Here is a 22,957-nt window from a genome sequence, read left to right as displayed (position 1 = left end):
CGGCAGCTTATCTACTTCCGCCAACTTCCGCCCTCACTTCCGCTCTACCTCTGCCTCTTTTTCGTGAGGCAAAGCTCCAACCCAGCTCTCCCTCAGTCAAGTTCGCAAACGTCGAAAAAGGCCGCCATCTTGAACGCATGGTGAGATGATCGAGCAGTAAAGCAAGATTCCTTCAGCATCCCTGCACTGAATTACCAACTTTCCTGGGCTCCAAAGAAGACTTCGAAGTAACCAGCATTTTGATTTTGTCTTTTTTTAGTGTGAAAAGTTCTTTTGGTATGGATCACTGTCTGCCACTGTGCTCGGTTGTGTTTTGTGTGCAAGTGGTCAATGGGTAATGCTCCATGTATATATGTTTTAGCTTTGGTACTGAATGAGTGGTGCTTTATGTGTTAACAGAGTGTCCTTGCTGTAATCTTTAGTATTTGTGTGTCGTGGGCCTGCTTGAATGTCACGTGTTCGTCTTAATGCGTCTGTGGGAATGTAATCGGGATGTTTGTGGCGTCATTATTAATTTTTGGTTCGCCATACACTAGTACATGAAAGTCTTTCTGGTGAAGTGGCTGCGCGATTTCTTGTTTTATTGTGTCCCTCCTTAGATTTGATGATTTGATGTTATTATTTTATTAATCTGCTGTGCACACGTTATGCTCGCAACTTGTGGTTTCCTTCAGACGTTATTTTGTCAAGCTCAGCACAAATAAGCTTATGCTAAAAGTAAAGTTGGTTTTTGATTCCATTAAGAAAAATCAAACATATGTTGTTTGGGCTTTTTGGGACATGTCATCTCCCCTCTACCACCACTACTACTACTGTATCTAAGTTTAAAATTTCATTTCTGACAACTTTATATCATGATCAGGTAACAAGTTGAGGATCATTGTCGCAGGGTTGATAATTGGCTTACCACAGCAACAAAGTTAAAAATATAGATTATATTACGTATAGTTATACAGTAGGCCAGGTTGTCTGGGAATTCTTCTGGAGACACATGGATATCATTATATTATTTTAATAGGTTATTTGGTTTGTTTATGTCCAGTGAATACTTAAACTATTGATAATAGTTGTATTGTATGTTGTAACCTGTCTTGTGTGCTAGTTAGCATGGATGTTGGTTTTGCTGTTAACTAATCTACCCTCTCAGTAAGAGCATCCTTGCAGTGTTAATGTTTAAAGCTTTTATTTTAGTTTCTTGAAGTCTTAAAGTTGTCTTGTAATGTAAAGGGAAATCTGATAAAATTTAACCTCTCCAATCAAACCCTCATGTAAAATCACCTTTGTTTACTTCAAGGAAAGGTTTTTTTCTGTCATAGCTGCAACCCCATTTTATTGTGAGGGATTTTTCTAGATGTTTAACCTTTCCATCTAATTAGTAATGAAGGTGAAAATAGTTGGATATCCACTTAGCTCTGAAGGGTCAAAGTAGATATCCACTGCCCTTCGTGATGTGAAGAATTTATTTTTAGTGCTTACTAAACCAGGAGACAGCTTTAATAGGGAGAAAACTGCATACAGAAAATATAGAAGAATATTGGGAAATGATTGGCAAATATTACAGTTGCTGCCTTAGCTTTTAGCAGCCAGTTAAAAATCTCTTGAAGACACTATGCACTGGTTTAGTTTGCTTATATCATTAATATTCTGTATTTTTATTTGTAAGACTGCCTTGAATTTGTGAATTTTTTGTTGTACATTTGGTAATGGGTTTCTTATTCAACTTCTTATGCATCCCTAATTAAGTTGAGTTTAATTAACTCAATCTGCCTACCATATTGTCAAGCAAAACCTGTCATATAAATTTTTTCCCTCATGTGGATAGTTACTACTTATTATTGGCTAACTCAGACCCAGCTAACTCGAAACTCATTATAAAACAATTATTTTATAATCATTTCAACTCTCACTCCAATCCTATGGCACATGTACATGTAAATGCTGAGTTTTGCTGAAATAAGTGTTAAGACCTAGACCCACAGAAACGTCAGCAGAAGCAAATGAACTAATTTTCTAAATATTAAATAAATAAGGATACACCAAAATACACAGTGAAAACTCAAACTGCAAAGCTTCGGTGTTGGCATTAATAAGAAAAGGTGGTAATTGCATTTTGATTCAGAAGTTGACATATATCTACATATTTTGATACAGTTGAAGAACTCAGTAATGTGCCATAATACTGTTGTTGAAAGTTCTTTGAAGTGTACAAAAATAGCCAGAAACCCTAGGACAATCTCGAGCACTTGCCAACTTGAAAAAAGTCTTTCATTTTTGCATTGATATCAAGTCCCAATTTGTGCAGACCTCTCTGAAGTTGTTTTGAAGTGTACGAAAATGGCCATAGATTGTGATTGAATTTACTATACGTGTTTTTGTTGTATTTTACTCTGGGACAATCCTAAACATTAATTTTGCTAACTGAAAAAATCTTTCATTTTTTCTTTCAATTATATTGTAACTCGGTTTTAAAAAGGGATATAAGATATTCTTAACTTATAACATTACAATTCTGAATCTGAAATATTGAATGCCTTTTAATCTTTTTTCACTTTCATCTGTTGATTGTTTTGTTTCAATGTGGTTGTGCAAAAAAAATTTTTTCCCTGCAACACACACCCAAAGGAATACTAGTGCACAATGTTATATGTAGTTCCAATGCTACAAGGAATGTACCAGAAAACGTATGTTTTTTGCATGAAAGATTTTTGGGAAGTGAGATTAGGGAGTCATCTTTTATTGTGTATGTGTATGTGGTGAAGTTATTTTGAAATTCTTGCATGGTGCATGCCAAGGTGTGTATTCATTGGATGATGACCCCTTGTAAAACAACAAGAAAAAAAATTCTTTTTAAATGAACTTTATAATGGACTTGCTTCCACCTTGCTTGGGCCATGGACTCCGAGCAAAGTAGTTCTTGGAATCAGAGCCGCTTCGATGAAGGATTATTTGAAGGATTGAGTTGCGATCAGCATATGTTTTGTTAGCCAGGGTGTCAAGAGAAGCTATCTGGATTTGCTGAATATCTACAAAGGACATTTCAAGATCAGCAGTGTGCTGTAATTTAGTGATTACATTCTGTGTTGAAGATAATTTAAAGAACTCCCTGTGGTGAAAGCAGTGATTGATATTAATTTCATGTGCCATCTGGATGTTCAGTGAAATAGTGGAGTATTAAATTGTGCAAGCATTCTGTGTGCTTCTTGGAGGCTGTTCACTCCTGCTTTCTCCTAGCTACAGTTGATTGAAGTCTTCATTGTGATTAACTTGTGTTGTTCCATCTGGATTCTTCAGTCTTTGCAGGAGAGGAGCGGAGAGAAACAGGTAAGACCATCAGTTGTCCAAGCAGATTTACCTTTATTATTATTATTATTATTGTTATTATTATTATTATTATTTAATATCAGAGATGGATAATTCTCTTTTGTAATGACTTAATTTAAGACACTGGACTGCCTGCAAGAGTTATTGATCACATCTGAGCCACGAGGAATGTACACAGTGATTGTATTTTTATGATTTACCGGTATATAATTCTTAATGTCGTATAGTGCTTAATTTGTTTCTTACATGTACTTTAAATATTTCTGTAAATTATGTACTTATTTTTAAAGTTCAATAAAATTATTATTATCATTATTATTATTATTATTATTTTAATTGTTGTTGTTGTTGTTGTTGTTATTATTATTATTATTATTATCATCATTATCATCATTTGCCTTTTTTAGCTTGCTAGTAACTTATGGCAAGGCTCGAAAAAACTTGAATCCCTGCTTGTCCTTTGGCCATGCTGCTCTTGCATTTTGATTGCCCAGGGCCACTTCTTGCTCATCTTAGTTATAATAACAGGGACCTTATAGAACTACGACGGAGATGGCAACAGTAGCGTCAAAAAGCAATAGGTTTAGTTAGCAAAAAAACAACTTTGCACGTGTATCACACTTTTTTATACATTTCTTTGCCCTCCCTGCATGACTGCAATGTGAAATGACGAAATTTTAGGTTTTTTTGAGGATGTGAACCACAAGGCAATAGATTCTACCATCTCTGTCTAAACATGGGCGTCGTCCCCTCTCTTCAGCTCCATCATAAATAATTACCTTCTTTTAAGTAACCGGGCGAGTTGGGATAATTGCGAAATGGTTTGAAAAGCTGCGGATATTTTTCAACGGCATTTTCATGGACATCACCATTGTCAGATCATAAGGTCCCTGATGATTTTGTTACAGGATGACTTGCCTGGACTCTTGCCCACTGGGCAAGTACAGTTTGTAAGCTTTACCCAGCAAGAAAATCCACTTGTCTTGGACTACTGGACCGGACTTTTTTTAACCCCTGGAGACACCCTAAAACAAACAATTGTTCACATTTGAATTGTTCTTCGGGTCACCTGACCATTCAATTCACCCTGTGTGGCCATGGAGGGTAGTTATAGTCCCTTAGAAAACACCCCCATTCCATTGGAAAATTTTAACTTTAAGGACCCTTAACAGTGCATTTCAGTACATTTTGAGTGACCAAGGAACTAATTTTAGCCATGAGGATCCATGGTACTTTCAGGGTGGGCCGAACCTATGTTTGATCATCTGGGACTGGTAGAAATTTAGTTCGGACATGTAAACCTTTGACACGACTGCTCCATGGGACAAGCAAAGTTTTAATTAGAGAAAATACGAAAACAGTTGAAAATTGGCTTCAAATTACCATAGAATTATTACTTCTGTTGAGATGTAACTCACTCCAAGGCTCAAAATTCAAGTTGATAAAAGTGTAATCACAAAAACTCTGAAAAATTACAGTCTTCATTGTTAGTTTTTCTTTCAAAGCAACCACGAAAGAAAAAAAAGCTTGGATGCTACCAAAGAATTAAGTAAACCAAGAGAAGATCATTAAATTCCCAAGTTTTGAGCAAAACTTTTTGGACAAGACCTCTTGGGTTTCTGACAACCAAATTTAATATAGTGTTTGTCCAAAGGACAAGTGGATAAGAAAATGTTTTCTTACTCTGACCTTATTCACCCAGATTTGCTTTATTGTACTTTCTGACTTTCAGCCTGCCCCAAGATTAATTGTGTCTAGTGATGGCATCACAGGGAGAAGACTGCTATTTCTTTTACTACTCAACCTGTGCCAGGGCAAGTAACTCTTAATCCTTTAATCATAACTATAACAAAATTATCAAATCTGATTGCCTATCAACTGCCCTGATTTCAGCCTTAATTGGACAGTTTAATAGGACGGTACGCGTCATGCCTGAGTAATTGGACAGTACGCGCCATCACGCGCGCGCTTAAATGGCTTTTTTTTTTCACTGCTAGCAAAACAAATTTTCGAATTTCTTGTGTTTTGATTTAAAAAATAACCTGTTATATCACAAATTTTGTTAAAGTTATGATTAATTGGTAACAGAACTTCGTGTTGTCCAATTCGGTCTATAATCATACTCGTGATTAAACAAATCGGACTCCTGCTACGCGGTCGTCCGATTTTGTTGATCACTCGTATGATTACAGACTGAATTGGACTCCACTCAGTCCTGTTACCTTTACTAAACACCAATATCCACGTACGAATTCTGCCGACTGATCTAACTACATGACCTTAAAGAGTTAGTTCAGAGAATCAATAAAAGATCAAATCATTCTACTAATTTTTGTAACCTTTTCTTTTTATCTTTTATGGATGTTGTTAGGAGAAAGTTGATGTTGTTCACTCCTGAGACTTAATATAAGGGTTTAATAAAACCCTGACTTGTAAAGACCAGTGTAGTGATGCTGTTATGGCCAGTAGAATGTGCAATATAGCCTTTTTGAAAAAATACCGTAATACTCTGTGTTGTCCTTCCCAAATTTTGCATGAGCATAAGCATAATTTGTAGTTTTCAATTTCTTTTGGGACTTACAGTTGCCCCAAGAGAAATTGAAAACAATGCTCATACAAAATTTTGGAGGGTCAACAAAGAGTATTGAGGAATATTTGAAAAAAGACCTATTTGGTTTTTTAACCTTTACATTTTTTTTTCTTTTTTCTAGGGTGATGAATGCCCTTACAGACATGAACCAGCTGCATTAGGAAGTGAGACTACTTGCCGACAATGGGAGCAAAATCGATCATGCACCCGAGAAGTGTGCAATTTTAGGCATTCGCTCATAATGGTATGTAGAAACTGTTGTTTAAGTAGAAATATCAAGCCAGAAGTTTTTAATAAGGTGTACTTGAAGATAAAATTGCTGTTATTTGCTTATTCTTTATTTATAGAAAAACAGATCTGATACTCCTTGTTACTATGAATCTCAACCAAGTGGATGTCTGAAACCTTTCTGTTCATTCCTACACAAAAAGCCTAGACCTAATGGTCAACCTCCGTCAGTGAATTCCAATGGTCCTCCCCCCATGGTACATCAGGTCCAACCAGTTCAGCCTGTTTTATCACGGCCTGTGGCACCAGTTTCTCTTCATGGTGCTGCTGGCACACCAGTACCTCACCCTGTTGCACCCATACCACACCTTCCTGCTTCATCAGTACCCAGGATGGCATCTTCTGGAAGTCAGGATGCAATGAAGATTCCTACTATATCATCTCCACCCAGACCAAGGCTACCCATACAGCAGAATATTGGCATGCGGAAACCACAAGCACCTATGCAATATCCTCCAGTTAGTAGTAGGCCAATGCTTGTACCACAGCCACCTCAGATGGTCAGGGCACCCCATTTCCCTGGGCCTCCACGTCCAGCAGGCATTGTGCAACCTATTTCCGCCGGCAGGGGATTCCCTCTCTCAAGGCCAGGCGGCCCAGTTAGTTATCCAAGAGGTATGTTTCATTTTTTCCTCTCAGAACTGGGCGACATGAAACAGCACAAAATATCAAATTTCTTCTTGCAAGTTAGTCAGCAGTGTGTGTGTGTGTTTGCACAATGTCAAAGTCAAAAGGAAACTGCTACTTAGGCTCGATACCAACCGCTGTTCAGGATATGAGCCCGCACTCCTCCCCCGAGCAGAAGGTTGGATGTATGACTTTGCTGTTGACAATTACCACAAATGAGATTGTTACCTGCTCAAATCGAGCAGGCAACATAAATTTATTTTCCTGGGCCGAGTTGTTCAAAGCTGGGTTAAGATAACCCAGGGTTAGTGCGAGATTTGAATTCAGATTTGAAAGCTTAAAAAGCATTTCAGTTTCAATTCTTTTTGTCTACAAGTTGTTGATTGGAAGCTCTAAAATAGCAGAGAAAATTATCAGAGAAAATGCTTTTGAACCCAAGAAAAAGAAACCCGGGTTAAGCGCTAATCGGCTTTCGAACAACTGGGCCCTGGAGTAGATTTCAAATGGTGGACTCAAAGGTGTTGTATAATGTGGCGTGCGATAGTGTTTTAGAGCATTTTAAGCTTAAAAACCTAGAATATTTACAAAGAAAAGTATTAGCTTAGAGAAGCTGTTTAGTGGTAGGTAATTTTTTGACATTCAACCAACCAGAACTATGGTAGTTGACCCGAAAGAGACGACTGTCAAGTCCATCGGTAATGCAAAGTCAATGCAAGTACAATCAGCACATGTTTCTGCTGATCTTTATAGCAAATACCAAAGCGACAATGAGGCATAGCACAACGTTTGTTCGGTATTTACTGACATTTCCCATTTCCAATGTTTCGTAACAATGCAGAAATTAAATTTTGAATTTAAGTCACAGACACGATAGGCCACTCACGCGTCCAGCCGTCTCTTCTCAGGGAGGACCGAGAGAGCAGCAGAAATCGAGCTCAGCTACTATAGTTGCAGACACATGTAAAATGTGTAGTTTGTTACGTTACACCATGAAAGAATGCACCCCATAATCTGTGCTCAGGGAGAGGCTAACCTTGTGGAAGTCATTCCTTGGGCCCTTGGCAGAAATCAGAACTGGCTGGCTGGCTTGCTGGAAAGGTCTTTTTGACAATTAAAAATGGGCAGAGTAGAGGTTATGTGTTGCACTGTACGACAAATAATGATAATCAGATGGCAGTTGCAAGGGCAGTGAATTGCAATCTCATCTCAAAAAGATTTTTATGAACTGTTTAGGCAGAAATCACTCCTTTTAACAAAATTTAAATTTCCCCTTTAGAAATCATAACACCGCAGCGGTCATATCACCTTCCACCAATGTATGCAGGAAGACCAGAAGGTAAATGTGATAAACACAAAACAGTAATGCTAAAGGTTGGAGCAGTAGAACTTTCCAGGACCTAGAAAAAAAAATGAATTCCAGCTTGTCCTTTGGGCAACCAGTCCTCACATTTTTCTTGCCTTGGGCCACTTTTTGCTCGTCTTCGTGAGTGATTTTGTTAGAGGATGTCTTGCCTGGACCCTTAGGGCAAGTAAGTTTTTCAAGTTACACGTACTTACCCAGCAAGAAAATCTTCAAGTACCTTGCCCTGGACTACCACATAGGACTTTTTTCAAGCATTGGTTTGATCAAAGGCACCAACTTGAAGTTGATTAATCTGACTAAATATGAAATCGTGCACCCTCATTTCAATCTTGATTATTCCTTTGGATCAAAATCAATGTTTTTACTCATCTCCTTCAGGTTTAGCAATGCCTTTCATGCCAGGACCAATCGAGGAGAAATTTCAAGCAGACGATTTTGACAGTCTGAGTGAAGGTATTGCACTGCATGATGAGACCTATAGAGTACTAAAGTGATGACGTCATAAAAATGAAATTTCTGAAATTATGGGATTTGTCAAGATATTCTGAAAGAACAATGTCCAAGAGGCCTACTTGCCAAAAATGAGCATTTTGGGGCAAATTGTCTCCGAGATCGTAGCCCAGTTATACTCAGAAATCTCCATACAAACCCTTCTAATTTTTTTTTGGGTCGACCCCAAAAAAATTTAGAAGGGTTTGTATGGAGTTTTGTAAGCATAACTGGGCTACGATCTCAGCAACAATTTGCCCCCAAATGCTCATTTTTGGCAAGTAGGCCTCTTGGACATTGTTCTTTCAGAATATCCTGACAAATCCCATAATTTCGGAAATTTCATTTTTATGACGTCACACTTTAATACTCTATTAAGGCTGAAACCAGAAAGAACATTTGACAACATTGAAAAAAAATTGATTTCTTGATGGATTATCACAATAATTATCGTGATAAACCATCAAAAGTCAAAATGTTTTACAATTGCAGGCAGAATAACCAGAGTAGCAGGCAGCAAAGGCCTAAACTTTGTGGTTGTTGTTTTGTTTTGTGTTAAGTTGGCAGCAAATAAACATTCCATAGAGTACTAAAGTGATGACGTCATAAAAATGAAATTTCTGAAATTATGGGATTTGTCAGGATATTCTGAAAGAACAATGTCCAAGAGGCCTTCTTGCCAAAAATGAGCATTTGGGGGCAAATTGTCTCTGAGATCGTAACCCAGTTATACCCAGAAAACTCCATACAAATCCTTCCAATTTTTTTTTTGGGTCAACCCAAAAAGAATTTAGAAGGGTTTGTATGGAGTTTTGTAAGCATAACTGGGCTACGATCTCAGAGACAATTTGCCCCCCAGATGCTCATTTTTGGCAAGAAGGCCTCTTGGACATTGTTCTTTCAGAATATCCTGACAAATCCCGTAATTTCAGAAATTTCATTTTTATGACGTCACACTTTAGTACTCTATTGGAAGGGGCAAAATGGCTGGCTGTGGGCTCATTTTGATGTAGCTGAAATATGTGGTCCTTTCTCTAGGTTCAGATTCTTTCTCAAGTAGTGAAGATGAGGAGGAACGGAAGAGATCCCGACAAGCACCTCGCCGCAAGGTTCATAGCAGCTCACATCGGGAAGTGTATACAAATAACAGGAGAGAGGTACATGGCAGACGAAAACAGCAGTCCAACAAACCAAGTCGTGGCAGTAAGTTACTACAAGAGGAATGCATTGCTTTGTAGAGTAGCAGCTTCAGGCTTGTTCATGAATAACTTCATGAGTAACTTTTCTTTTGTTTTGCTCCTAGGAGATAGAAGTGATGACAGAAAAAGACCTGATGCCACAAGAGATAGAAGCAAGAGTGCTGCAGGTAATTGTTTTGCAAGTACAAATGAGCAAGGAAAATTTGCCAGCATTGGAAAGGTTTTCAGATAGGAAAATAATGGTGTGTTTTTATCGTTTGAGCTAAAGGAATGTGATTGTATGTACAATAAAAATAAAGTAGTCGTATATTAATAGTGAGTTTACGCAACAAGACAGCAGAAAGAAGAGGACAGCAAAATGCTTGTGTGTAAGATACGTGACAGGCCTATTACTTGTGTGTTTTGCGGTGATCTTCACTTAAGTTAATGTTTTCTGGTCTTTGACAAAAAGACCGGTTTAAAGGAGGGTGAAGTTCGGCGGAAAAGTTTCTGAAACAAAATTGTTGTCACGCTTGTCACACAAAGTTTGCTGTCTTCTTTTCTTTCCCGTCCTGTTGCGTAAACTCACTAATACTAGCACTGCCTCCTACATGTAAGGTGTTTGTTGTCGACAAAAGTAATAATCATTTGAGAGTGAAATGACATGGGTTTTGCAGTGACTGTAAATTCAGACTTTTTAATATTGATTATATTAGGAGGTCAATCATTAGAATACAACTAAATTTCACAGCTAGTTACTGTAACATAGCCTTGGTCACACAAAGTTTCGTTTCTGCTACCTAGATCATGACACCTTGAAGCAGTAATTGACTCTTAATAAGTAGTTGAGGTTGCATGAGAGTGTGTGAGATCATGACAGTTTAGACCATAACAGGGTGAATATGTCTAAAGGTTCAGCCAGCATGAGAAAACTACTGGTTTTGAGTGTTAAGGAGAAAAAGAGAAAAGCTTGAACACTCTTCAGTTCTACGGAATGAATGTCATTCTCATATACACTGGGTTTGTACAGTCTTGAATTCCTGAAAAAGTCTTGAAATTTGCAAAGCAATTTTCCAGATGTGGAAAAAGTTTGGAAAATGATAAAAAGTCTTTTTTTTCCAGAGTTACAAGTGCTTAATAAGTGATTTTGTTTTTCCCGTAGTCCAATCCCACTCAATCTCACCCGTAGCCAAAACGTTTCATCACAAAATGAGAAGTTTCATAACTCTCTTGGTCACCGTACGTTTACAATGCATCATGAAAAAAGCTTGGTTCCTGTGTTTTTCAAGGTCTCTATTGATCACCTATTGTAACCTTGAGTCTGGAAAAAAAATATTGTTTTGGAAAAAGTCTTGAATTTTAGATCCAAAAATCTGTACAAGCCCTGTTTTACAGTACTCTGTATTACGTTATATTCGTTTGCACAGAAGCTGAACGTGACAGGTCTAGGACAAAAAGAAAACCATCAAAGAAGTCACCACCAAAACGAGAAAATGAAGCACGTGAGAGGCAAGAGACCAAGCAGGAAAGAAAGCCCAGTTCATCTAAAGATGAAGAAATAGAAGGAGAAACTGGGAGAGATAAAAGTTCAGAGACAAAGGAAGCTGATAGTTCAGATATAAAAGTGAAAACTTTGGAACAAATATTGAGAGAGAAAGCAATAAAAAAGATGGAGGAGAGAAGAGCTCTGAGCAAAGATGTGAAGCCAGATGAGGATAAGGAAACCAAAGAGGAAGAGGACTTTGATGAATCAAGTAAAGATACTGTGAAGGATGAAGAAGAAGAGTCTGATGTTGATGATGCTGAGAACAGTAAAAAGTCTCCACTCAAGAAAGTAGTTAGAACCAAAACCAAAGATGATGATCCCCAATCTTCAAGTGAAAAGTCGACCTCAACTAAAAAGGTTTCATCTATGGTTAAAAAGGTTCCTTCGAAGAAAGTCATTAGCTTAAATAGTGATGACAACAATACTCTAAATACTTCAAGCGAAAAGACAAGAACTTTAAGAAAGGTGTCATCAAGCAATGAAAAGAACTGGCCCCTTCGGAAGATAATGAGCACAGTTAACCAAGACAATAACAGTGTTCAGTCTTCTGCTGTTGCAGAAAAACATTCTGTTAAGGATGAAGATGAGGGTAGTGGGGAAGAGAAGGAGAGGAAAGGAACAGAACCACCATCTCCGTTTCAAGAAGTCAGAGTGAAAACATTTGAAGAAATAATGGAGTTGAAGAGAAAGCGAAGAGCTGCAAAGGAAGCTTCTGAAAATGCAGCTGAAGAAATGACAGTCAGTACTACAGAGGAATCAAAGAGCACCACAAACTTGGTGTTGAGCCCTCCAAAACGCTTGAAAAGAATAGTGCGGAAGTCATCTGATGATGGAGAAAAGCAGGAGTCAAAGGTTGAGTGCTCACAGGGTGCGGAGAAGCCTCGGCCTGTACGGAAAAGAACTGTGTTTGTGATGGAAAAGCCAGCCCCAAGTAAACAAAACACCGAGGATGGTGAGTTGTTTTTTTGTTTAACTTGCTGTAGATTTGGATGTTTGTTACACAATTCCCTTCATTTTTTTCCCCCTCCAAATCCTTTATATTTTATGGGTCACTTTCCCCCAAGACTCGCAAGATTCTGTGATACATGTATTTTCCTTTTGTTTCCTCTTGGTAGCCGGGTCCATCATGCTCATGGTATCCAAGGAAAATCCCTGGTCCCTGGTTATTAGAGGCAGCCCTGTCCTTCTTACTTGTCACTTATTTGTGAGATGTGATTAAAGGGAAAATGGAAGCTTTGCATGTATCAGGGAAACCAGTTTCAATAATTTAGCATTATGTTGATACAGGTGGACTAACTGGTGCAGGATTAGTGACAGGATTAGCTCAGTTGGTAGAGGGCTTGACAGCGAAGCGGAAGGTTGCAGATAGGATTCCCCAGGTTAAACGGATACTCAGGGTCTTAAAATAACTGGGAACTTTAGCTATGGTGTACTCTCTTTGCACTGCAAGTGGCTGGACCTTCACATGGCTTGGATTAACACGTAAAATGACAGTCCCATTTCCAGTTGGACATGTGAAAATTAGTACTTTTATCCTAAATGCATTGACACTTAAATAAAGTGCATTTTTTTCAAAGGCATTCACTTTATATTTTTAAGGTGTTGTGTCTTCTGCTACCACTAAAGTGAACAACAAGTCACAAGAGAAATCCCAGAAACAGGTGAGATTTAATTTAACACAAATTCAATAGTTGTAGTGAAGCTTAGTACACTACTTACTTTTCCATGCCTCCTCATAGAGAAAGTGATAATTTTTATCTGCTTAATTCAGGGCTGTCACTAATTTTTAAAGTTAGTGGGAAAGTAGCCATGGATTTTACATTTTATTATGTTGCCAACATCACGTTTCTTTCAAAGAAGTCAGTGTTGACATTTCTAATGGACAGGCAAAATCCCTGCCCCCAACCATTAATGACAACTGCATTAACCCTTTAAGCCCCAATATCCATATACAAATTCTCCAAACTGGTCTTTATACATTTCCTTAAGGAATAAAATGAGAGAATTTGGTAGAAGATCAAAGCATTTTCTCTTAGGTGATCATTTTATTAACTCTCATAACCATTTCTCTTGGTAACATATGGATATTGTTAGGAGAATATTGATCTTGGTCACTATCTGGACTTAAAGGGTTAATTTTATTTGAAAGCCATGCTTCACATTATTACTCTATATTCTTAGAGCGGTTTTCACTTGACTGTCGAAAGTAATTGGTTTTGGTTTTGGTTTTGGTTTTGGTTTTACTACGCCCTTTGGTTGGCTAGTGTATTTACTTTGGTTTTGGTTTTACGACAGTCAAGTGAAAACCGCTCTAATGATCAATTTACGGTTTGTGAATTTAGTCTGTATTTGGAAGAGACAGTGCAAGTGGCACAGTATAACTGTAATGGTCCATCCCATTTTAGCCTTCAGTAGCTGATCGTCTTGGAACACAGGAGGTTGATGTGAAAAGCTTTGATGTGATAATAGCAGAAAAAAGAAAGCGTGCTTTGCAGAAGAAGAATGACACTCCAAAAGACGGAGAGGCTACCAGCAAAGAAGAACAACCTAAAAATATTAAGTTACAGATGAGCAGACAGACGAATTCTTCAAAACCTACTACAGGTAAGAAAGATACATTTACGTTTCTCAACTATTAACATTAGAGTCAACAGTTCTTTTGACACAACTTTTCATATGTGGCGTGATATGAAGCGGTTGTATCATCACGGATGCTGAGATGGTAAGTTTGGTTGATTTAGAGGGAAAGATTGTGGCCCTCATGGTGCAATAGGTTATACAGGCTGTGCTTTGTCTGTAGACTTGGCTTCAAGAACATTAGAACGCTACAGCAATAATATATTAAAGGGGTAGGAATTTGATCACCTAAAATAGACCTGTGATGGGGCATTTAAACAGCTTTTTGGCTTGAGGAGAGGGAATTTGAACACTTATTTTTCAAAACTTCAATGCACTGGGGTTGCCCAGAGAGGGGATGTTGAAGCTTCCATTTGACCGATATATAAGGCTGTAAGAAAGCTTTCGATCCAGGGAATGGAGGAGTTCTGTGCCCTTTCTTCATTGTCCACATTAGACTCGTGAGCTTGCTGGCAAGGTAAATGTTCAATTATTAATGATACTTTTAGTGAAACGTAGATTCCAGTAACATCTTTTGGTTTCCTTTTATTTCAGTGATTAAGCCAAGAAGAATCAAGGTCTGGTCAAAGACAAAAGAAGGTAAGATATTTTTTACTTAAAAAAAAAAAAAACAGGAAAGGGGGTTCATACATTCTTTTCTTGGTGTGTTTGTTCAATATTTCTTTGTTTTACAAGAAACTTGTTTGTTGCTTAACTTTATGGCAAGGCTAAGAGGACACTGAGAAAAGTAAATAAATAAATAAATAAATAATGATTTAGAGGTAGCAGATTCACATAGTGATTCGTCGTCTGCCATTCCTGGCTGAATTGGAATTTGAAAATGCTAGTTTTTGAGGAGAGGGGAAAGCCAGAGTACCAGGAGAAAAACCTCTCGCAGCAAAGGAGAGAACCAACAACAAACTCAACTTACATATGGCATTGATGCCTGGATCTGAACGTGGGCTTTAATGTGGGAGGCGAGTGTTCTCACCACTCACCATCCCCTGTATATATAACATAGTGGAAACAAAGTAAGCCAGTAATCTCCCAGTAGATCTTCTAGTCTTGGATCCAGACCTTTTATCTTCCACAACATGAATTTTCTGATAAGCTAACCCCACCTCTTTTCCTTGATGTCTGTCTGTTGATTCAATAGAGACCTTTAGATTCGGGGACGAGGACGTGGACGACTACGGGTTACCCTGCGAGCAGAGGCTACATTTTCGCGGTATGAGATGGCGTGCGAAAAGTAACTACTTTTCGCACGCCAGCTCATTCCGCGAAAATGTAGCCTCTGCTCGCAGGGTAACTACGGGTACGAGATTTGACTTTAAGTTTTTTCGCGTATTCTCAAAATATGGAATTCCCGGAAAGCTTCATTTTACCATTTTTCACTAGAAAAGTTATCACTGTCATCTTTAGTGAAGGCGGTTACGCGCTGTCCCGATCGCAGAATGATAAAACTCCTAACATTTGATGTCTTGTTCTCGTCACCACGACATTCGCGCGAAAACTCGTAGTAGAATGACGACGGCTACCACAGTTTTTCCGCCAAAATGACGCTGGCTCACACGCGTACATTACTTAGTATTGAGAAAATCTCGTCCTAGAATCTAAAGGTCTCTAATGACTCGCCCCCTACATTATAATTCCACAGATGTCACAACCAGCAAGGCAGATTCTACTCTTAAGGAACATGAAACACAAGTTCAATCTTTAGCAGATGATCAAAACGAGCTGCCTTTCTTAGAAGCATCTCCAGCGACAAGCTCACAACCTGAGCCTGTATCCAGTGAACTTGAGGCCGCAGCAGAGGTGATGCCTTGTACAGAGGAATCCTCCGCGGCAGATCTGAGTGTACCTGATGAGGACCATGACACACTTGACAGCAGTCCTCCTGATGTGGATTCTACTACAGCTAGTCAAGATGTGGTTGAGGAAAGCACTGAAATGGATGGTGATCAAGGAGAAGAGCCGATTGAAGAGAACAGCGAGACTGAACAGGTATGAATCTCTTGAATTTGTGTCTTCTCTGTTACTTGCAAGGAGTACATTCATGAGTAGTAAAGGATGGTACTTTGCCTATCCATCAAAGTTTTCTTGAATGCTGATTGGTTGATTCATGTCACGTGGGGTTTAATGTTCAATGCTGATTGGCTACTAGGGAAATTACCTTCCTAAACAACTAAAATGCTGTAACTATTCAAGAATAGGAAGAGCAGCAAAATGCTATTCAATGCGAGGGACAGTAATACTTCTGCATTCAGTCATCTTGTTAGATCTTACTTAAGGTATCAGCCACCCTTCAGGACCGTCCGCGCGCGGATCGCTGTAGCGTTAATTGTCTTTATAAAAACCCCTATAAACCATATATTTTTTAAAAGCTTAATAATTCCAGATTATGGATTTGAACAAACAAAAATGATTTACTTAAATGTGTTTCGAAATTGGAACGCTTTGTGTAAAAGTACACGTCTCTATAAATCTTGTTCCACTCCCGCCGGAAATAAACGGAAGAAAACAATTAACACCGCATTCGCTTCTCAACACGTTCCACTAAAAAACCGTGTCTCAGATTTTTGACAAGTGCGTTTGTTTTTCTTTTATTAGCAAATGAAGTTGGGGAAGGCAATTAGTAAACAATCCCTGTGGAAAAAAAGCTCTAGCTTTAAAATGAAAGGGATTATTACAATTCGCAGACACGGTTTTGTAGAAGATATATGGCATCACTCTGGCCAAATTTTAGCCAAATTGATTGAAAGGCTGCCGACTTGGAGTTCAAAACGTACGAGTCGATCGGCAAAATTTGCGTTCGGAGATAAAATAGAAAATACATTTTTGGCGGCATCCAACCTGGAATGAGATTATAACACCTAAATGTTTATTCTGATTGATATCAGAGAGGGATCAATTTTCTCTAACAATAGGACTTTGACAGGTAACATGTAACAGGAACAAACTTTCGCGGAAAGCAAGTGAACAGTTTAATTCTCCGTTGGAAAACTTCCACTCTTTTACACCACGAGAAGCACCGTTTAATTCTTTCTCGAGCAAAAGTTTTGCCTCTCCTTCGATCTTTTTTGTATGATCCGCCCAGGCATTTTTGTTGATCTGCGCCAGGCCAAGGAAACTAAAAAACTTTGAAGCCGCCGAATGTCCACCATCGATTGCTCGAAGGCCAAGAACTGAGGCCCGGTTTATTTCAAACGCTCTGCTCTTCTCGGAAGAATTAAAAACAGAATTTGTCTTGTGCGACAGACAGCTTTCATTCTCGCACTGGATTCTCCAGGTAGAACCAAGTCCATGCTTAGTCGCTACATTTTCCACGACTTGGACTCTTCCCTGGCAAAATCGACAAGATACAGACTCGTCCAGTTTCTCAAGCAGCTTTTCGCTCGATACGATAGCTCGACCGCTTATTGTTTTCCACGTTCCATCAGCAGATGGGGTCGATGAGCTTAATTGGCTTTTTTCATCTGGTTCTTCAAGCTGAATTTTGGAGCAGCTTGCACTCTCAGTAACTGCAGCATTTTCGCTTTTCTGAATATCCAACTCCTCGAGCCACTTCTCCGATAAAATGCGCCCTTATCGCTCTCTGCCAATTTTGCGGCCCATTCTTTGTCAAACTCGCTCTTCGATTACTTTTTCGCTCTCGGTTTCGATGACGAAAACGGACACGACGTTTTCTTTTTTTTGACGGCATTTTACCGAAGCAAATGCTAAATATCCACGAAGAATAATACTAAAGGCTATAGCCAACCCGAAGACAATTTGCACGTGTTGTGTCGAAGCACGCACTCAGTATCACGTTAATACTAGTTCACAGGCAAGTTAATTGATATATGACACGGGTATGACAGATCTTGTCAACGATCAATAAAGATAATTAACGAGAAAAAATCTTTTACCCCCGATATCTTTCGACAGAAATAATATTTTCTTCTAATTTTTTTTTTTAAAGAAAGCTCTCAAGCATACCTATTTGAAAACGTTGAAACCTCAAATATGGAAAAATGGCAATTTTAAGGGTGGCTGATACTTTAATTCGGGTGGTTATATGTCGGAGAAAAATAGTCTAAACAGGCGCAAATTACCTTATAAAGGCCAATTTTCTTGTCTTTCAGTGAGGAACAAGGCTATTTTCGAGGAATTATTTTGATTAGTAATGGTTGTTAAATAACGTTCAAGTTTCCCTTGTTTTTTCTGAACAGGAATCAGAGCAACCTACAGAGCAAGAATTGGTCGAACCACAGCGGTCAAAAGAGCCACCATCTTATGACGAAATAAAGAAGGCAGTGTAAGTCGACTAAATGCCTTTTCATAACTGTGCTTTTATCGATGATGCACAATGTAGAGGAGCTTGGCCTGGCTTCCACCCAAAAACGTTCCCTTGAACGAGTGAATATTTTGCTTTAAACTTTCGAATAGATCTTCCCATTTAGCTTCCCATTTAGTTTTTTATTGTGCCTAACTCTCTTACAGGTACTCAATAAGGCTATTCCATTAGGTTGGGAGCAAGATACTCGCTATAACATTACTTGCAAATCAGTCTTGGATTTGACTTGGGTGGCCATTAAGCCAAGGGTACAACGACGAAGCTTTTGGCCAGCGGTTAAGATTGAAAGTTGCGTCATGTAATAGCATACCGTAAACTGTTGCAAATGTTAGACGCGATGAAAAAGTGGCAGACTACTGCTGGGATATTTGCAGCTTAGCCTATGGACGCAATAATGCGCGTATAGGTAGCATTGCACCTTTTGTTTGTAAATTTCCTCCGATATTTGCTAATGCATTCATCCTGGTTGTTAACTAACACTTCGTATTGTGATCTCTTAGTAAAAACTAATTCAGTTCTATTTTGCCTTAATGCAGAGCGAATGAAATGTCCAAGGAAGATGATTTCTTTGATGACTTCGACGTGGACCTAGAGTTGGGCGAAGACGACAACATTGAAATCGATGAACATATGAATGAAGACGATTTGCTTATGGAGCTTGACGAAATGATCAACCAGTGAAACAGGAAAGAAAGGGAAAAAAACCATTGACTGATAAGAAGTGCTATGAATGTTCCGAGTTGATTTATGGATGGCAAATCCTTGCCTGGGACAATAAGATGATCTTTTCTACTGAAGGAGAAAAGTCGTGGATTAAGTTTTTTGAGCAGCATGGAAGAGAGTTAATCAAGAACGTAACATGTTAAAGTGGTTTTCGTCGATCAAGTCGATCAACCTAGCCAGAGAACCGGGAAATGAAAAAACACTTTAAAGTGGCTAAGACAGTTAAGTACCGTTCCGTAGGTCTTGGCAACTCGATAATCCAGCGCAAGTTACATACAAGAAACTTAAAGAGGAAATCAAGCCTTTGTTAGAGTCGAGAAGTGACAATGTCTCTCCGGCATCGTGCTGGCTCGTAACTGTAAAGGGTGTTAACTTTTATGGTGTTCGCGGTAACAAAACGCTTCTGTGCATGTGCTACGACGAACTGGATGAAACACTATTTTATGTACACGCTTTCCAGATATTTCTTGATTTCCTTCAGGTTCTGTCAAGAGGCGATGCAGGAGACTTTGCTAATAAAAGGGACAAAAGTGATAATCAAGGATCACCTCTCACACTGACTATTTAATTTTACTTTAAGTGGAAGTATGTTTTAAGTGTACACAGCTGGGTCAAAAGCGTCCTGCGGACTAAACAGACAACTAGCTGTTATCGTTGTTTGCGCTACCGTTGCTACCTTTGTGAACTGGATGTTCTTGATTGCTTAACAATGTCCAGTGATGAATCTCCAAGAAAGCTTCCTCACATACGTGTCCTTGTTGCTCTAGAGGCGGTTTTCTTCCGCAATACGCCGTTTCTTTTCACCGAGTAAACACCATTATAACTTCTGTTAGTGCGCACTTCGATTTTTGCTAATGACGCAGGTCAAAAGACGGTGAACATTAGTGGGTAGCATTATCATCATATTACTAACAATGGTAGAGAGTTGCCTTGGATGAATCGGACCACTCATTCTGCTACACAAGTAACATGTCAAGAGACCTGTCCGATGCTGTCTTGCTCATTGGCTGCGAGTTGACCGCTAAATAAGCTGATGCGCAGATTTCAGTGGCGCTGCTTGCATTGTAACTATATTCCAGGCCGTTTGCAGCACGTTTCCACGCTTGGCGCGACACGATACGCAAACTCCTGAAACATTGTTATACAAGAACGCTAACTGTTTAACGCCAAAACTGAGCCAACTGTTGAAGTAATTCTCCACTTAGTCTTGTTGTCAACTTCGTGACTATTCAAGTCAGCACGATGACAGTGAATATTAGTGAATACCCCTCGTCTGCGTTCAAGTTTTGGCTTGGTAACGAAGAGTCAACTGCCTCAACTACTTCAAATAAAGCGACACGAAACGTTTGATTTCCTTGTTAGTGCACATTGCAGACTAAACAAGACCCCAAGCTGTGAAAAAGAAAACAATGCTGAACGCGTGCGGTAGCTTACAATCGTCTAACTCCAGCAAACGTCTGTTGCGGAACGTGTTCCCTGTTCACTAAACAGAAGCGAGCAGCGCCAGTCGATGGTTCATCACAGTTCGTACCACCAACGAGTTATCAGTCACCAAATGGCCAAGTTTGTTTCTGCACCGACTCATTTTGGCAGCCTAAATAGGTTACAGTCATGGCTCCATTTATGTAGTGGAATTGCTGCTCATCAAGAGGAACGGTGAATTATGTTTGACTCTATACACTTAGACGTGATGATAGTATACCCACAATTGCCGTAGAATCAGTGGTGAAAGCGTGCTGGCGAAAAAGCTTAGATCGTCTTAAAGTACGTCATATATAGAAACACATTGTCACCAGATAAGCAGTACGTCAAGACGCCAATGTCCTGATTTTCAACATTTTACCCGAACGGAAACAGTTATGCTATACTGACTCTTTGACTTGTCAACTCCAGACTAAGCATTTATATGACATTTGCAACAGTAATGGCTACTTCTACGTGAACATTAAAGATTGGACGTTATACAGCATAGGACAGTCACGGGAGATTTTTGTTTTAAAAACACTTAAAGGCGTTTCGCTGTCGTTGACCAAGGCTGCTCCGACACTGTGTGACAAGTTTGAGTCAAGTGCAAAGTTGGCAATTATTTTCAACAGTGTTGGCGTTTGATGTACTCCGTGAGTTCTCGGTAATGAAGACAAACTGAGTTAAATATTTATAGTGAAGGAAATGCTGGCGCAAAGGGATAGTGTCAAGGAGTTACGTTTTGGACAACTTGCCCGTTTATTGTATCCTTCATTACTACGTGCTTTGCCACTTGTTGGATGAACGCGATTGACTGGAGTGTTCAAACTCTGCTTATCAATTCAATTTGTGATTCCTTTCGCTTTCTTTTGCTTTTCTTTGGCTTTCTTTGATGGAACCATGAAGGCAAAGGTTCACGGTTCTATTGTTAGTTCTTGTTGCTCGCTATTTTGTAGAATTGGTTTTTAATTTTCACGTCGTCGATCTTGGCAGGTTCTGGATCGATACATCCAAGACACGTTCCCTTTAACTCCTTCATATGGTTTAGGAAAATACTTTTATTTTTTGAAAGTGTAAAGAAAGAAGTTGAATACGATAATTACTTCATACCACAATTAAGACTTGTATATGTTAGTTCAGTTTGAAATATCGTAATTACTAGCTTAGTAGGGTTTAAAAGTTAGGTTCACAATCGTTTTGAACTTCGGGAGAACGATGAATAATGATTCTCCCCCGCAGTTTTGTGAAATCATGTTGAAAATTCAGTTGAGGAAAATTGTACATATGAAATGCTACAAGAAAAGAAGATGTATATCAAAGAGGAACAATTTGTAAATAGATTCCCGTAAAAGGTACTACAAGGGTTTTTCTACAGTACTGCCGCCGAGAAAGAGTTTTATGATACTTAAACTTAAGGAAGATTACTACGTTCCCTTCTTTTCTGAAAATCAGAGGCAAATGCTTCGTTAACAGCGTTCACTCCTTTTTCTTTTCTTTATCCGTATTTGTAAGGAGAAATAACTTAAGCTTCCTTTTTTGCCAATGTCAAACTGTGTATTTTGTCACTTAAAATTTCTGCTTAAGAGGATGACTGCGGATCTTACGGTTCAAAGGATAAAAACAATAATAAAAGTGCAAAGACAAAACGCAGTTTTGTATTTTACTCTAGTCATCATTATGTCCCTCTGTTGATTTATTCACCCTCTTTCATGCAGATTTAATCCAATCAGAAGCCAGCTGGAAACTGTCCTCAACTTCTGATTGGTTGATGTCTGCATGAAAGAATGTGAATAAATTAAAAGCAGTCACACTTTTGGGTTCCTTGCTGTAACTTTCTCACATGGCTATCGAGGTGGCCGTAAGGTGGGGTTTCACTGTATTCCGGATTCCAAAAATTAGGTTTCCATATCCATAAGAAAAATTTTTTTTCCGATTCCGGAAAATTCCTGGATTCCCTTATATGGGGTGGTTACAGCGTTTTCACATGACGTCACGTTAATGCAAAGTAATGAAACAGCGCCCATGTTGGTGTTCCACATGAGTCCTGTACGTGGGAGTTGAACCAACCTTTTTCTTCTGTAAAAACTTTCGTTTGATCCAATAAATGTGCACAGCTGCTGGCCACGTGGGTGAAAAACGCTTTATTGGGCCAACTTCTTCAAGTTGAAGATCAACCCTGATTCGTCATCGAAAATTCCAAAGAAAACTGAACCTGCTTCGTTTTCTTTCTAGCTATGAGAAAGTGGAAGATCTCTCTCTTTCTCTGTTCTTAGCATCAGAAATAATTACTTAGGATACCATAGTTTCAACTGCTGTTCCAAGGCTAGTTTTGTGTCCACTTCTGCTCCATTTCGCGCCATTCGGACGCTATTTTGAAACGTGAAAATAGCAGGGAGCTGTGGCCACCCAAATCGGT

At 38.9% G+C, this 22,957-nt stretch overlaps 1 protein-coding gene across 3 annotated transcripts; it reads left to right on the top strand.

Annotated features, from left to right (window-relative positions):
* The first annotated feature begins 106 nt into the window (after positions 1–106).
* On the top strand, positions 107–22,170 carry LOC140942264 (uncharacterized). 3 transcript variants are annotated; one of them, XM_073391223.1, is made up of 16 exons: positions 107–227; positions 2,985–3,321; positions 5,054–5,135; positions 6,033–6,155; positions 6,259–6,814; positions 8,103–8,162; positions 8,568–8,642; positions 9,717–9,881; positions 9,982–10,044; positions 11,284–12,354; positions 13,002–13,063; positions 13,808–14,006; positions 14,574–14,618; positions 15,676–16,022; positions 18,230–18,315; positions 18,891–22,170. In XM_073391223.1, the coding sequence occupies exons 3-16, from the start codon at positions 5,082–5,084 to the stop codon at positions 19,033–19,035; spliced, it is 3,051 nt and encodes a 1,016-aa protein (XP_073247324.1). In that variant the 5' UTR covers positions 107–227; positions 2,985–3,321; positions 5,054–5,081; the 3' UTR covers positions 19,036–22,170. The 3 variants fall into 3 exon arrangements, with proteins under 3 accessions (XP_073247324.1, XP_073247326.1, XP_073247325.1); XM_073391225.1 differs by lacking the exons at positions 2,985–3,321; positions 5,054–5,135; XM_073391224.1 differs by lacking the exons at positions 107–227; positions 5,054–5,135 and having other exon boundaries at positions 2,417–3,321.
* The last annotated feature ends 787 nt before the right edge of the window (positions 22,171–22,957 follow it).

The sequence above is a fragment of the Porites lutea genome, chromosome 6, assembly GCF_958299795.1.
Source record: "Porites lutea chromosome 6, jaPorLute2.1, whole genome shotgun sequence".
Classification (NCBI taxonomy): Eukaryota; Metazoa; Cnidaria; class Anthozoa; order Scleractinia; family Poritidae; genus Porites; species Porites lutea.
This window is presented reverse-complemented; position numbering and strand designations above follow the sequence as displayed.